A 16,712-nucleotide genomic window follows, 5' to 3' on the forward strand; every position below is an offset into this window, starting at 1 on the left:
AGGTATGCGGGACCCGTGACTGAGATCTCCAAGCCTGCCTGGATTGGGACTGGGCCTCCTCCACCCAGATTCCCAGTTTTCCAGTAGCTTGGCAGTCACACCCACAAACTGCCTCCTGCCATGTAATCTCATCAATAGCCAAGATCCAGAGATAAAGCTTTGGGAAGAGAGCAACACAAGACATCCTGGAGCATGTGACCTCTAGCCCACTCATGTACCAAAAGTAGCGCACATTTGTTTGGGTTTAACATACATGCTTGTAATCTCTTATATAAGGGCTCCAGGATGAAATATAACAATCTTCACACACGTTCCTCTTAGGGTGAAGGGAAGGTGCACGGTGATGGAATTGGTGTTTGAATATTATCTGCAATGAATTACTGTGAACAACTTTATAAAAATTAAATTTTTTGAAAAATTGAGCACATGCCCCCAGAAGTGCAATTCACAGTGAGTACATAGGCATGCACCACGAATAAAAGTGGGTGACCCCTAGGGAAAAAAAAAGAAAGCCATAAAATACAATTTTGTTTGTTTTGTGTTTTTGAGTCACATCTGGCTATTCTTAGGGCTTCCTCCTGTCTCTGGGCTTGGGGATCACCTGGAGGGTTTGGAGGACCAGATGGGCTGCCAGGCATCAAACTCAGGTCAACTGCATGCAAGGAAAGCACCCTACCCCCTGTATCTCTCTCCTGTCCCAAATTTTCTAAAATATGAAGGGCAAAAACCAAAATAAGTCAAAATCAGATGGAAAAAATTAAATCTAAAGAAGAAAAACAGTGCTCACTTCGGCAGCACATATACTAAAATTGGAGAAGATTAGCATGACCCCTGTGCAAGGATAACACGCAAATTCATGAAGTGTTCCATATTTAAAAAAAAAGAAAGAAGAAAAACATGTAACTTGGACTGTGTCATTGTACTTCTAAATGTTTATTTTCTAGATTTCCTCTCAAACATGTACAAAGAAGGGCTGGAGAGATAATGGAGTGGGCAGGCACTTGCCCTGCACTTGGCCAGCCTGGGTTCCATCGCCAGCACCCTCAAGCCTGGCCAGGAGAGATCCCTGAGGGCACAGTCAGGTGCAAGCCGTGAGCGCCGCCGGGTGTGGCTCAAAAACGAAACAAAAATCAAACAGGTACCAAAAATATGTACTAGGGTGCTGTGTGCTGGACAGTAAATTATACACTGGGAACGGTTCATCTCTCAGAACAAGAGTTTTGGGGTGGACCACGCAGTAGTGTGGGTCTGCAGAAATTCTGAGGTAGGAAAAGTTTTGAGCAATACTCTTCGATACAAAGAGAGAGCAGTAAATGCGAGAACTTCCTGGGGGGAGCTGAAGAGAACCGGCCTTGCAAACATGAGGCCCTGACACCAAAACCCCATTCAGAAAGGGAAGTGGGGGCTGGAAAGATGGTGCAACAGGCCGAGTGAATGCTTCGCCTGTCGGGGCCCTTGTTTGAACCCGGCCACCGCACTCCCTCGGGCGCCACTGGGCGCAGACCCTGAGCGCCACGGGGTGTGACCCCCAGAACCAGAAGAAAAGAAGAGGGCTGGGACGATAGCATAGCAGATAGGGCGTGTGCCTCGCACGCGGCCAACCTGGGTTCGATTCCCAGCATCCTATAGGGTCCCCCGAGCACCACCAGGAGTAATTCCTGAGTGCAGAGGCAGGAGGAACCCCTGTGCATCACCAGATGTGACCCAAGACGCAAAATAAATTAATTATATTAAGTAAAAAATAAAAAGAAAAGGATGCATTGGTGTCGTGGGACCCAGCACCTTCTCCTCTGGAGCCGAAAGCACAGGAAGGGGTGGGGGGGTGGCACCCCCACATCCATAACTGCATTTGACACAGTAACCAAAGGGTGGAAGCATCCCGGGGATCACAGATGGGTGGGTGGGGGATGGGAGAGACCCATCCTGCAGCCACAGTGATGGACAGTACGTCAGATGCCCCAGACCTCTAAGGTCACAGAGCCGTTGCCAGCGAGAGAAGCCGGGAACAGGCGGGCAATGATCCCACCTATCTGATGGGTCTCAGTCAAACTCCGAAGCAGACACTATCGGACGGGTACTGCTTCTAGCATAAGAGTCTGTGCTCTGCAAGGTGAAAAACGTGTGTAAAACGTGAACGTATTCAACATGACTCAGGAACAGCTTTGTAACGCTCTATCTCACGGTGATTCCAAAAAATAAATAAGAAAAGAAACAAGAGGCGGGAGGGTCCAGCTCCAGAACTGGAGGACGCACTTGAAGTGTGACCCCAGCGGGTGGGCCCCGCGCAGGACCAGCAGCGCCTTCAGGCCGGACTCCCTGCGGGGGTGGGACCCGGGCGCAGCAAGCACGGGACGGAAGAAGGGCTCGCTCGGGAGCGCGCTGCGTGGCCGGCCGGGCTGGAGACGTGGCCCGGGACGAGGCCGGCCCCTGGGCGCGGAGGCCGCGCAGCCCGCGTGGACGCGCGGACGCCGGGGCGGGGCGGGGCGGGGCCGAGCGGGCCGGGGCGGGGCGGGGCCTGCGGGGGCGGGGCGGGGCCTGCGGGGCGGGGCCCGGTGACGTCAGGGCGCCCCGGGCCAATGGCGGGCGGGCGGGCGGGCGGCGCGGCGGCCCGCGGCCGGCAGGCGGCGCTGGGGGCCGGCGGGCGGCGTCCGGGAGCCGCCGCCATCGCCGCGCAACGTCCGGGCCGGCCGCTGGGCGCCGCCGCCATGGCCGACGCGGAGGACGGCGACGAGCCGTGCGCCCTGCTGGCGTCTCACGCGGCCGGCGCGGGCGCCAAGGCGGCCGGCGACAAGATGTTCTCGCTCAAGAAGTGGAACGCCGTGGCCATGTGGAGCTGGGACGTGGAGTGCGATACGTGCGCCATCTGCCGGGTGCAGGTGATGGGTAAGCGCCGCCCGCGGGCCGCGTCGGGGTCGGGGGTCGCGGGCAGGGGCCAGGGTCGCGGCGGCGGGGGCCGGGGTGGGCGCCCGGGGCCCGAGCCCGGCGCAGAGGGGGGCCCGGGCCCGTCGCCCGCACCCCGCGACCCCGGGACCCCCCGGCCGGTACCGCCCCCAGCGGTCGTTGCGGCGCGTCGCGGCCCCCCCACCCCCGGCCCGTCCTTCTCGTCCTTGATTGTCTTCCCGGGTGTCGCGTTGTCTTTGGGGCAGAGCCCGTGCGCGTCCCGGGACGGGGGCGTCGGATGCCAGGCCCGGCGAGCAGCTGCGGCTCGTGCCGCGTTTGCCTTTTGCAAACACCCCCAGGGTCTGCTGGGGGCGAAAAAGAGGCGCCTGGAATCGAGCGGGGCTTTTCCGGCGGCCGGGAGCCCCCCCCCCAGGAATTTTTTGTTTTTTAATTAAAATCCTGCCTTGCCCTGAAAAAGGAGCAGTGAATCGAACGGCTTAAAAGCGATTGCTCGTTTTGCGTGCGCGCTCTCTTTGGTTTTGATTGCTGGGCCGCGCTCAGAGTTGGCTCCTGCTTCGGTGCTCAGGGCCCCTCCGGGCGGGGCTGGAGGGGTCACGTGGCATGCCTGGGCTCTGTCAAGAGCCTTAGCTGCCCTCCGTACCCTTAGCTCCCTGGCCCCTGCAGTATGCTCCTTTTTTGTGGTTTTTTTTTATGCTTTCATGCCGAAGCTCTTGTTTCTGGTTTCCCATTTGCCAGGGACAGGGTGGGTTGGTTTTTAAGCCACAGCTGGCGGTGCTCAGGGATTGGTGCTCCAGGAACCATATGGGATGCTGGGAATTGAACCCGGGTTGGCCAGGTGCAAGGCAAAGTGCCCAGTCCGCGCTATGTACCAGATCTCAGGTCCTTAAGCCTAGTGTCAGCGAGAATTACGTGGGATTCCAGTGGAGTGTTTGTTAGGGTATTTTTTTAGTTTCCTTTTGCAAAGCCATTTATTTCAGACAAACACTCTTTATGGCGACTCTCCCGAGGCTGGGCTGAATGTATATGACTCACATTCAGCCACTCACTCTCTCTCCTAGGGCAGACATCTGGCCCCTGGACTAATGGTGCAGGTTTCCAGACCTGGGTTTTATTTCAGGAAAGCTCTGGACTTTGGTAGGAGGTGTGAAATCCACTGGGTGGCCAGAAGTGGCTCCAGTTTGCCTGTCTCGTCCCTGCTCCTGACCATTCTAGAAGTTGCTGCTGTGGTCTTGGGAGCTTTTCCTTCTTCTTCTTTTTTTTTAAAAAAAAAATAAAACATTAGGAGTTTTTCTAAAACACTAGGAATTTGCTTGGTTGAAATCCCCCCCCCCCCCCAAAGTGAAATAAGGAAGCAAGAGAGTTTTTAATTGCACATAGCTCACGCACCCATACCGGCACTCACGGGCCTGAGAGAGGAGCCCAGGAAAGACCCGTTTTGATCCCGCAATTATGACCCGGAGATGTCCCAGTTCTCCGAACAGATCCCCTTCGCTCCCTCCCCGTAGCATCTGGGCTCCGTCTCGAACCCTGGGAGCTGCCACCCAGCAGAGCAGACTCCTGGGCTTGCTGGGCTCGGGCCGACGGTGAACCTGGGCTTGTCGCCTCCATGTCTCCTGCCGTGGGCAGGAGGCTGTGGGGTGGCCAATGCCTGCTTAGTTGTTGGCCCGGCTGGACCCTGTAGAGCGTCGGGGTGCCTGTGAGCCGGTCCTGTGCTCCCCCGGCCCTCCATTCCGGCCCGGGCCTGAGAAACGTTCTCGTGGATGGGCTCGAGCCTCGCCCAGCTGCTGAGTGACTCCGTTTTGTTGCTCCCCACATTTCAGTGCGGATTGAATTTTGGGGGGGGGAAATCAGAATACTCTTGGTTTCCTTTCCTAATGTTGACTCCCGAGCAGTTTATTCCGTTTTTGTTTTGATGGTGATGGGGGTGGGGGGCGGGCACACCCGGGTGTGCTCCGGCCTTACTCCTGGTGGGGCTCCAGGGACCATGCGGGGTGTTGGGCACCAAACCCAGGTCAGCCCCGTGCAGGACAAGCATCTTTCCTGCTGTGCTGCTCTCTCCCGCCCCTACATTATTTTATTTTATTTTTGCCTTTGATGGTAAAGGCTTTGGACACAGGCTATGACCATTTATAAATTGGGGCCGGAGTGATAGTACAGCGGGGAGGGCATTTGCCTTGCACATGGCTGACCCAGGTTCAATTCCCAGCACCTCATAGGGTCCCCCAAGCACCCCCAGGAGTGATTCCTGAGTGCAGAGCCAGGAGTAAGCCCTGAGCATTGCCAGGTGTGACCCAAAAGCAAAAAAAGAAAAAGAAAATTCATAAATTAATTTTTTTGTTTAGATTTTATCCATCTTGGGGCCTGATAGCGCAGCAGGTAAGGTTGGCCCGGGTACAATCCCTGGCATCCCATATGATCCCCCTAACCCGCCGGGAGTGATTCCTGTGCAGAGTCAGTGCTAGACCCTGAGCATCGCCAAGTGTGGGCAAAAACCAAAAAATTCTGTCCATCTTCCACGCTCAGAAACTTACGAACATATAGGATGGAAACTCCCCATTCTTCCCCCTTCCAGGTAAGCTTTGTTACTCATGTCTTGGTGGCCCCTCTGAAGAGTTGGGGGGGCGGGGCTGGAGCCATAGCACAGCGGGGAGGGCATTTGCCTTGCACGAGATCGACCCGGATTCGATTCCCAGCGTCCCATAGGGTCCCCCGAGCACCTCCGGGAGTAATTCCTGAGTGCATGAGCCAGGAGGAACCCCTGTACATCTCCGGGTGTGACCCCAAAGGCTAAATAAATAAAGAGTTGGGGGTTGGGGGCAGAGAGATAGTACAGCAGGTAAGGCACTTGCCTTGCACACAGCCAACCTGGGTTCGATCCCCACTGCTCCATATAGTCCTTGTAGCACCGCCAGGAGTGATTGTTGATTGCAGAGCCAGAAGTAACCCCTGAGAATCGCCGGGTATGGCCTCCCCCCCAAAAGAAATCAATAAAAATAAAGAGTGTATGAGGCTGGAGAGATCGTACAGTGGTTAGGGCTCTTCCCTGACGTGTGGCCAACCCATGTTGGAGCCCCAACACCACATATGGCTCTCGACACTGCCAGGATGCCCCAAAACTCAACCCAAGTGAAAAGATAAACATTTCTTTATGGGAATGTGCATGATACGCACATGGCTTGTTTAAAACGGTCTGCAGGAGTGCCTGAGAGTCTATAAAACCTGGACTGGGCAGTCACAGACTGTTCTCTAGCCCTGGCCTCTACTCGGGATCTCTCGTGAAATCCACGGAGGTGGGTCATCCTCGTGCAGCTGCCACGGGCTGGTCAGTACACGGGCCATCAGTAAACCAACAAGAGGCCCTTTATTCAGAGCCCACAGTTATCTGCAGATGAGAAGTTAAGAGCCTGAGCCTTTTATCTCCATCCCTGGCCTGTGGGCTTTTCTTTGACTTTGAAGTGTCTGGGTTTTGAAAGTTGCTTTCTGCCATCAGAATGAGGTTGCTCTTCGTTTACTTTCAGATGCCTGTCTTAGATGTCAAGCTGAAAACAAACAAGAGGATTGTGTTGGTATGTTGTCATTTCCTTCTCGTGCTTTTTCAACTGAAGGCTTTCTCTCAGCAGGGATGTTTGAATTTGCAATTAAGATAGACTTTATCAATACACAAAAATAAACTGTAAAGCAGTGATCCATTATTAATATAAAAATGTGTCGGTTCCCAAAAGGACTGAAGGAATTAGTGTGCAAATCCTCTTTGTCTTAACCTGTAAGTTAAGACTTGGTTGTGTTTGCAGGGACGGTTATAGAAAACATTTTGATACTAAAAAGATCATGATACTCTCTTCTGTTAAAATGTAATAACTTACCAAAACTTTTAAGGTTCTGCCTATGGTAAGTATTGTAGTGTTTTGTTGTAATAAAGCCTTTCTGTATTGAGTACTTTATTATGATGCAGCATCGAACTTTTTCAATTTTGGTAAGACATTTTCTAAACCTCAAGGGTTGTTTGTTTATTTATTTGTTTTTTTTATTATTAGAATGGAGATTGTATCTAGAAAAATCTGAAGGGCTGGCATGATAGTGATGTGAGCTGGGCACTTTGATCCCCGGCACCCTACGTGGTTTCCCCTAGCACTGCCAGGAGTGATCCCTGAGCACAGAGCCAGGAGTAAGTCCTGAGCACAGCCAGATTTGGCTCAAAAGAGAAAAAGAGTTTTTTTTTTTGAATGTTCATTTGGGAGCTGGAGCTAGGGTCCAGGGGTTGAGTTGCATGCCCGTGTGTGTGACTGACCCCAGCTCTGCAGACAGGCCTCCAAGCACTGCCAGGTGTGGCCTCGACCACCCCTCTCCATCCCCTCAAATCAATACTGGTTTGGGCCAGCCTTCTTGGGTCCCAGAGAGACATCGGTTTCCAGCTGGCCGCTATGAAAGTTTGGTTTGGCTCGGCTTGTTACGTAAGGAGCTGCAGTGCTTCTGGGTGGCTGGGCCCCGCAAGGCTCCCGGTCCAGAAAACAAGACAGATGTGCGGCCGAAAGGGCCAGAATCCCCTCAGCTGTCTCCAGCGGCCAGCCGCGAACGGAGGCGCTTCCAGCTCCCAGCCTGGTGAAGAAGAGCAGCGAAGCGATTTCTCAGTTAAAAGAAGGCCTGACATGAGCTCAAGGTCCTGTGTGGCTGGGGAGGCCTGGGGTCTTGGGAAGGCTCAAGGGAAGGCTCAAGTCCTTTCCGTGTCCCCATTTAGGGAGGATGGCAGAGAGAGTTCTGTAGGAACACACACACACACACACACACACTCTCTCTCTCTCTCTCTATCTCTCTCTCTGCCTTCTCCCCAGTCTTACATGTCATATGTAACTTTTCGTTCTTCTTTCTCCCCCGCCAACAGTTTAGTTTTGTTTTTGGGGCCATGCCCAGCAGTGCTTGGGGGACCCTGTGGGATGCTGGGGTTGGAACCCCGGTCGGCCACGTGCAAGGCAAACCCCCTACCCGCTGCTGGACTGTCTTTCTGGCCTGCCTCACTGTCATTTCTTTAAGGGGGGGCGGGACCCGTTTTGACTTCCTGTCCCTCTGCGTGACGCCCTGTCCCTGTGCTTCCTTTCAGTGGTCTGGGGAGAATGCAATCACTCCTTCCACAACTGCTGCATGTCCCTGTGGGTGAAGCAGAACAACCGTTGCCCCCTCTGCCAGCAGGACTGGGTGGTCCAGAGAATCGGCAAATGAACCAGCAAGAGCCTTTCAGGGTGCAGCTGTCGGGACCCCCCGGGGGATGCCGGCAGCAGATGGCACTGCAGAGGGTCTACGGCGCCCGCCGGGTCTGCACCTCTGGCCCGCCGGGCTCGCAGAGGCCCGCCTGGATCCTCGTTTTGTCGGTTCTATTTTTTAGAAAGTCTCCACAATTAAGATGATAATTTATTACAGATGATCTTCCCTACCTCTGTGCCATGTGGCGCGTGCGGCCTCGTGTGGCCACCGGCTCTCCCGGGACCCCGGGCGCGTGATAGCAGCGCCGGGCACAAGAGAACATCTGCATGCGCTGGTTGATCGGTTTTTAAAAAGACAATGTGACGGTAACCAATAAAGTGCAGTTGAAATGGCAAGGCGTCATTTGTCAGTAATGTCTGTTTGGGGCAGCGGTGGCTCGTGAAGTCTTGGCATGTGAGCTGGGTGATCGCGTCTCAGCCAAGGGCCCCGGGGTGTCCGTGGTCTTTGGTCGCCTTGGGAGTCTCGGCCACACCTGCCCCGCTCCCAACCCAGCCCTGACGGGTGGGCTGGACATCTCCGGGTTCTGGTTCGGTCCTGTTGCGATTTGGCCATGTTTTAAGCGGAATGTTAATGAGGGGGAAATTTTTCCCACTAGCGCTGATGGAAAGGTTTGTTTTAATATACAGTGTTTTAATAAATGCTTTATTTTGTTTACATTGAGTGGTCATTGGATTTTATGTCCAACATTAAACTTAGAGTTTAAGAAATGCAAGTGAGTACTTTCATGTAACTTGGAAAAACACTCCAATATTCTTTCACTTCGTAATGAAAATAACTAATTAGCTCTAAATAATAAAATTGCAAGTCTGTCACCTGGAATTATAGAGGTACAAGAGAACACTTAAATATCATTGGATTCATTAATTTTGTTACTTTTTTTTTTTCGTTTTGTTTCTTGGGCCACACCTAGCGATACTCAGGGGTCACTCCTGGCAGTCTTGGGGGGACCAGATGGGATGTTGAGGTCCCCACCTCGGTTGGCTGGGTGCCCGGCAAACGCCCTCCCCGCTGTACTGTCGCTCCAGCTCCAGGGAATTTTTGATCGGCCTTTTGGGGTTTGGTGGTGTTTGTTGTTTTTTGTTTGGGGGCCACTCCCAGTCAGGGCTTCCTCCTGGCTCTACACTCAGGAGTAATTATTCCTAGTGGGCTCGGGGACCGTGTAGGGTGCCTGGAATCAACCCAGGTTGTCAGCTTGCAAGGCAAGCGGTCCTGCTCCTGTCCTGTCTGTGTCCCCAGCCCTGGTTGGCCTCTAAAGAAGTCGCGCCCGTCAGCAGTGAGTCGGCTCTCTACAGTGAAGAGAAGTGTGTTGTTATTTCCAGTCAGAATGTTGTTGTTTTCGTCAGCATGACAATGGAAATGTATCTTGGAGGCTGGTGGCAATGCCCAGTGCCACCCCTAACAAAGATCTTCTGTCTTTCCTTCGCAGTAGAAGAGGGCCGGGCAGATGCAGTGAGGTCATCTGCATAATGCACCCGAAAGGTTAACCGCATTCTTTCTGCAGGAACACGGAACACAAGGGTGGTTCTTTCTGTGTCCCTGCGCTGCGAACCGCCTTCCTGTTGAATCCAGTGAATTTTATTTTACTAGTGTGTTAGAAAAACATATTGGTCACTTCTAGCTATTTACTGACCCGACTGTAAGGTTCAGTCTTGTGACCCCTGGCATCGAGTCATTAAGTCTCAGCCTGGGAAGTCCATTGCATCCTTGTATTAGATGCTGGGGTCGGGGTGCGCGGGCGGCCCAGGGTCCCCTCTGAGCTGGAAGCTCAATGATGCGCTGGGTCTCCATAGCTACACCCGGCTGTGCTCAGGGGACCACGAAGTGCCGGGAATTCAGAAGGGGTCAGCTTCTGGGGTCAGAGCTATAGGAGAGCGCGCTTGGCTTGCACGAGGCTGGCCCGGGTTCAATCCCTGCCACCCCATGTGGTCCCCTGAAGCCTGCAGGAGTGATTTCTGAACACAGAGCCAGTAGGAAGCCCTGAGCACTGCTGGGTATGCCCCCCAAAAACAAAGGGGGTCAGCTGTGTACAACTTGTGCCTGAACGAACCCCTGAATAGTCTCTAATCATTTCATAAACAACATGTCTTCTTGGGGCCAGGAAGATAGGACAGTGGGTAGGGTGTTTGCCTTGCATGTGGCCAACCGGGTTCTAAACCAGCATCCCATAGGGTCTCCCAAGCAGACCAGGAGTACATCCTGAGCTCTGCAGGAGTGACCCAAAGCCAAACATGCGTCGTGTTTAGTACAGCGGGGAAGGCACTTGCCTTACGTGCAGCCAGCCCAGTTCTGTCCCTGCCACCGCATATATGGCCCCAGGAGGGACCCTGATCACTGCTGAGTGTGGTCCAGAAACCAAAAATGTTTTTAAAGAACATAGTCCCCTTTATAGTTCTGAATTGAAATTCTTGTCTATCTTCGCACAGTGTGTATAATACTGATTTCATTCGTCCTGTGTTTCAGCATGTAAACATGTGGGCCTTATTTTGCCAGAGAACAATGAGGTAGTTGAGGTGTGTGGTGGTGTCATGCCTGCACGTGTGTGTATGGTTGTGTCACCCTTGTGTGTGTGGTTGTGTGTCACCCTGAATATTGTGTGAGGCTGGGCCACACCTGTGGTGCTCATTTCAGTCCCATGGATGCAGAACCTGGGCCCCGCCCTGAGTTCTCCTTGGCCCCTGTTGTCCGGTAGAGAAAATGCAAAGTTGGGAGCTGAAGTGATAGCACAGCAGGGAGGGCGTTTGCCTTGCACGCGGCCAACCCAGGTTCGATTCCCAGCATCCCTTAGGGTCCCATGAGCACTGCCAGGAGTAACTCCTAAGTGCAGAGCCAGGAGTAACCCCTGTGCATCGCTGAGTGTGACCCAAAAAGCAAAAAAAAAAAAAAAGAAGAAGAAGAAGAAAATGCGAGTGTGGCCTGGGGGGTCTTGCGCAGTCAGTGTGCCCTGGGAGCCTCCAGCGAGGCTGCCTGAGCACCCTCGGGGAGCCTGCAGTAAACTATAGCCCCATTCGCTGAGAATTGCTGGTGGGGGCTTCTGGGCCCCTAAGTGCCACTCATGAGGTGCCCCACCCGCCCTCAAAAAAAAAGAAAGAGCAGGTAAATTATTTGGACTAGCATTGCAGAGGTATAGACTAGTCGGAACTCTTGCCATGACATAATTTCACAAACCCAGGAAACGGACGAGGTTTGTGTCATGGACCTAATGGTCGCCAACAGTAGGGCTCCCACGCTTCCGCCTTTGTTGGGAGTCCCTGGGGTGGGGGAGCAAATGAGCCTTGGCTGTACTGGTTCCTCCTCTGCATCTGCCTTGGAGATGATTGTTACTCTCAACCGTGAGCTTTGCTCATCTGATTCTGATGTCACAATTCCGTATGTCTAGAATCAAAATGTATTATTTAGGGGCTGGAGCTGGGGTCGGGCGTTTGCCTTGCACCAGCCGACCTTGGTTCCATCTCCAGCATCCCATATGGTCCCCCGAGCACCGCCAGGGGATGGTGGTGTTATTCCTGAGTGCAGAGCCAGGAGTAACTACACCTGAGCATCACTGGGTGTGACCCAAAAAGGAAAAAAAAAGTATCATTGGTTGCTTGTCTACCACATACAGGGCTTGACCCTCCCGGTCCAACCACGCTGAACGAAGTCAAGTCAGTTTTCTGCCTTCAGAGACCAGAGATTCTGTTAGGCACGTGAGATGGGGTGGAGAGAGACAGGTCAGAGGTTAAGGCAGACTTTGCGCATGGGACCTGGGTTTGTTTCCTGCCACGGCACGGTCCCACCAGCCCCACCAGAGTGACCCCAAGCTGGGCTGGGGGCATGGCCCTTACGCCATGTGGAGCATACCTGGGCACCGGGTGTGAGGCCCTGGGTTCGACCCCGGGGCCCTCCCTCCTTGCCCTCCCCAAATGGCGGGCGTCTGCCACAGCCCAGATGGACAGTGGCCCAGGAAGGTGGGGAAAGGCCATGTTGGCAGCAACTGCAAACACCAGCATGTTTCCTTCCTCTCGTGGTTTTTGGGCCACGCCCAGTGTGCTCGGGGGTCCCTCCCGACAGGGCTCTGGGGACCATGGGCAGTGCCAGGGATCGGCTGCGTGCAAAGCAGGTTCCTTGCGTGCTGTCCTCTCTGGCTACTCCGTGGGCATATGTGTTGGGGTGATGCAAGCCCATTTGTACTGGGCTTTGTCGTGTCTGGGAGGCCGGTGTGTGTGTGTGTGTGTGTGTGTGTGTGTGTGTGTGTGTGTGTGTGTGTGTGTCTCGGCGGGGAGGTTGCGTCTAGCATTTCTGGATGCGGGAGTACAACTCCCTGAAATGCCCAGCTCACTGTGCTTTCACTTCTCCTTCCACGCCACGTGACCTTCTCATCCACCTTTGCCTCTGCGTCCTTCACACAGGGCACAGCTGGGGCCTTGCCTTGGTCAGAAGGACCCGCTTCAGGAAGAAAACATCATTTAAAATCATTTCTTGAGGCAGGCGGGAGCCGAGGCTAGAGGCGCTTGCAGTGCAGCAGGTCTGGGTTTGCTCCCCCGCAGCCCCGTGCCCCCACTCCTGGGGTCCCCTGAGCATCACCAGGAGTGACCCCTGAGCACAGCGCCAGGAGTCAGCGCTGCTGGGCCTGCCCCCCGAAAGGAGATGTTTATTATTCTACCGACACCCTTTTACCTTGGTTAACTAGTGGGAAATATAAGAAAGGGCACCAGGGGCTGTTCCTTTGGTCTTTGTTCAGCTCTTCAAGAAAGCACTCAAATCAAAATAATTGTGTTCCTCTTGTTCTGGCCCCTGCAGAGAGAACCCGGAAAGCTCGGGGTTCATTAGAAGTGCTGCGTTTTCAAGAAGTGTGTCAGGCTGAGGAGAGCCAGTACCAGGGGAAGTGGTTTACTCACAGTGAAAAAGTTGCCTTCATTCCAGCTCTCAGACGTTTTAGAAAGGGTTTTAAATGCCCCAAATCGGGGCGCTGGCCCCAGTCCTACAGTGGGAATCTTAGTATCACCCGAACGCCGACGTTTATTCGTGAGTTTTCTGCGGAACGGGAGGGGTGTTTCCTAGAACCAGTTCCTTTTGAGTCTCTATCTGGGGGTGCCTCCGTGGGCGTGGACCCCACATTCTGGATCTGGCCATGAGCACACACCCTTCCTCGGGGTTCAGGCAGCCCTGCCCTGTACCCCCACTTCTAGGAGGGGAGCCGCCTTCTGCTCCACCAGCCCTGCTGCTGGTTAATGCTGGATTCCTTGACAAGCTAGTGAACACCAAATAAACAGACCTACAGAAGCACAGGTGAGGGGCCGGGCGATAGAACAATGTGGGGAGGGTGTTTGCCTTGCACGCGTCTGACCCGGGTTCGATTCCCAGCATCCCATAGGGTCCCCCGAGCACCGCCAGGAGTCATTCCCGAGTGCATGAGCCAGGAGGAACCCCTGAGCATTGCCGGGTGTGAGCCAAAAAGCAAAAAATCAAAATAAAAACAACAAAACAAAAGCACAGGTGAGAAGAGTGGGTTTCAATACATAAAACGTGTTCTATTGGGACCATGCTTGCCTTGCATAGGGCCAACCCGGGTTCGATTCCTGGCATTCCATATGATCCATGAGCACCGCCAGGGATAATTCCTGAGTTCAGAGCTAGGAGTAACCTCCTGAGCATTTTGGGGGTGGGGGGGTGACTCAAAAAACAAACAGAGGGGCTGGAGCGATAGCACAGCTGGTAGGGCATTTGCCTTGCACGCGGCCGACCCGGGTTCGATTCCCAGCATCCCATAGGGTCCCTTGAGCACTGCCAGGAGTAACTCCTGAGTGCAGAGCCAGGAGTAGTAAACCCTGTGCATCGCTGGGTGTGACCCAAAAAGCAAAAAAAGAAAAACTTATGTAAAATATATACACATGCAAATAGGCATATTAGTTTTTCCCCCTGCAAGCTGGCATCATACGTGGGGCAGGCACTCTGCCACTGAGATACGCCCTAGCCTCCAGGCAAAGATAACAGCACCAAGGCATTTACTTGTAGTGAAGGACCTTTCTTTTTTTGGGGGGGGGTCTCCACACCCATGCCCAGCAGTGTTGGAGGATTCCACCTGGCTCTGTGCTCAAGGGTCATGCCTGTGGGGCTCAGGAAACCCCATTCGATGCTGAGAATTGACTCCTGGCCAGCCACGGGCAAGGCACGTGCCCTGCCCACTCTAGTATCTCTCTGACCCCAACAATACATTGTTTTTTTGTTTTTGTTTTTTTCATTTTTATTAGTGAAACACCATGAGTTACAGTTGTAGACTTACAAATTTTTGTGCTTGGGTTTTGATTATATAATGATCATTTTTAATTAATTTTTATTAGTACAATACATTGTTTTTAAAATGTTCCAGAGGGTCCAGAGAGTGTACAACAGGCAGAGCGCTTGCCTTGCACACAGCCAACCCGGGCTTCGGCCCCGGCACCCCGTAATGGTGCTCTGCCAGGAGTAAGCCCTGAGCACCGCTGGGTGTGGCCCCCAAACCAGAAGATAAAGTAAAATGCTCCAGCAGGGCTAGTGTTGTGGGAATTCACCGAAGTCAGCAAACTCCCAGCAGCAGCCTGGAGAAAGGGGAGCACGGGCACATTGCACTGGGGAACCCAGTGGGCTCGCTCCAGAACTGAGCCCCTTCTAGCCATTTTCTAGAATATCTGATGGGGGTTAGGACATTTGCAGACTGCCACAGGACAGGACAGAAGCAGAAATTCCCACACATGTTATTCTGCAAAGCAGGTCATGGGCAAGTGACCAAGTTACCGAGCAAGACTCGGACCATCTCGGGGCATCCCGAGTGCAGCCCATGGTGAGTCGGCCCAGACTCGGCGGTCCTCTCTGGTATCTCTGGATAGAGCGTCCCTTTTTCACATCAATGGTCCAGTGGGTTAGATGCCTGTCTTGCACAAGGCCAAGTGCGGTCCACTCCCCGGCACCTCCGAGAGCCTCCCGAACACTGTCAGGAGGGTTCCCTGCGCACAGCTGAGTAAATCCCCAATCCAAATCCTGCCCCGTCCCCAAATAATTAAAGCTAATATGTTGGGCCAGGAGACAAGGGTTAGGGCACTTGCCTTGCATGTAGCCCGCCCTGGCAGCACAGATGGGCCCCGGGGTACTGCCAGGAGCGATCCCTGAGCACAGAGCCCAGAGCATAGCATGGAGTGGCCCTAAACAAACAAAAGCTGCCGTGCTGGTGGCGGGTGTAGAGTGTGTCGCTAATGTGTGGCCTCTCTTGAGGGCTGTGCTGATCACACAGCGGGTACTTGCCTTGCACATACCCGACCCGTGTTCGATCCCCGTCACCCCGTAGTGTTACCCCTTGAGCACCACCAGGGCTAATTCCTGAGTGCAGAGCCAGGAGTCACCCCGAGCATTGGCAGGGGTGAATAAGGTGCTTCACTTGCACATGGCTGACCTGGGTTCGAGCCCCGGCCTGGGGTATGGTCCCCTGAGCACTGCCAGGAGTGATTCCTGAGTGCAGAGCCAAGAGCAACCTCTGAGCATGGCCAGTCATGGCTCAAAAATAAGAACCAAAAATCTGCCTTTCCTGCAGGGGTCCCTGGATGCAATTCTCAGCATCATGGGGGAAAAAAAGTCGACTTTTGTCTGGGGGGTGGGTCACACCTGACAGTGCACTGGGGCCCCTTCTCGCAGTGCTTAAGGAACCCCATAGTACTGAGGATGGACCTTGGGCCTCCTGCGTGCAGAGCAGGGCTCCAGCCCCGTGAGCTGGCTGTGGGTGCACAGAGGCTTCCTCACTGCTGGAGATTCGAGCCACAGATCACAGCTGCCTTACAAAGCCCCGTCTGGTACTGTCTCCACGTCCCCAAAGGCAACAGATATTTTTTGGTGTTTCATTGGGGCCACACCCAGAGGTGCTCAGGGCTCACTTCTGGTGGGGTTCAGGGGACCATGCGTGGTGCCACTAATCAAACTGGGTCTGGGGGTCGGAATGATAGTATAGCAGACGGGGCACTTGCCTTGCACACAGCCGACCCGGGTTTGATCTCCAGCATCCCATATCATCCCCGAGCACCACCAGGAGTAATTCCAGAGTACAGGACCAGAAATAAACTCTGAGCATTGCTGGCTGTGGCAAAACCCACAAAAACCAAAATTAAAAAAAACCTGGGTGGGCTTTGGGCAAGGCAAGTACCTTATCCACTGTACTATCTGTCTGACCAATTTTTTTATCACTTCACTATTCAACATTCAACCTTCTCAAGAAAGCATTCAAGAATCAACATGTATTATCTGTTTTCAGATCATGAGGAAGGCTCAGAGAGGTTAAGTAACTTGCTGAAGGTCACACAGCCAGGATTTGCTGGAGCTGGGATTCTGCTCCCCCACGCTGGGCTGGAATGTGCTGGTCACCACGAGGTCAGGCCTAATCCAAAGTTTCTGGGTATTTTTCCCTGTTGGCTCAGGATATCCTGAATGCGTCCAGCACTTGGCTCCACTTCTAAGCTAAGACTCCCGTGCTGTCTTTAACTGGAGGTACAATCACTATTTCAGCAAGTTAGGAAAAGTCCTGAACCCTAATTGTTGGCAGTCACATAAAGCGGCTT

The 16,712-nt window shown here is 53.6% G+C and overlaps 1 protein-coding gene and 1 pseudogene across 1 annotated transcript; both read left to right on the forward strand.

The window, feature by feature from the left end:
- The first annotated feature begins 779 nt into the window (after nt 1–779).
- On the forward strand, nt 780–876 carry LOC130030828 (uncharacterized; annotated as a pseudogene).
- A 1,738-nt stretch (nt 877–2,614) lies between these two features.
- Nucleotides 2,615–8,478, forward strand: RNF7 (ring finger protein 7). Its single transcript, XM_056121125.1, has 3 exons — nt 2,615–2,883; nt 6,420–6,467; nt 7,997–8,478. The coding sequence occupies exons 1-3, from the start codon at nt 2,706–2,708 to the stop codon at nt 8,113–8,115; spliced, it is 345 nt and encodes a 114-aa protein (XP_055977100.1). The 5' UTR covers nt 2,615–2,705; the 3' UTR covers nt 8,116–8,478.
- The last annotated feature ends 8,234 nt before the right edge of the window (nt 8,479–16,712 follow it).

Source organism: Sorex fumeus, unplaced genomic scaffold (genome assembly GCF_029834395.1).
Source record: "Sorex fumeus unplaced genomic scaffold, SorFum_2.1 ptg000044l, whole genome shotgun sequence".
In the NCBI taxonomy this organism is placed as follows: domain Eukaryota; kingdom Metazoa; phylum Chordata; class Mammalia; order Eulipotyphla; family Soricidae; genus Sorex; species Sorex fumeus.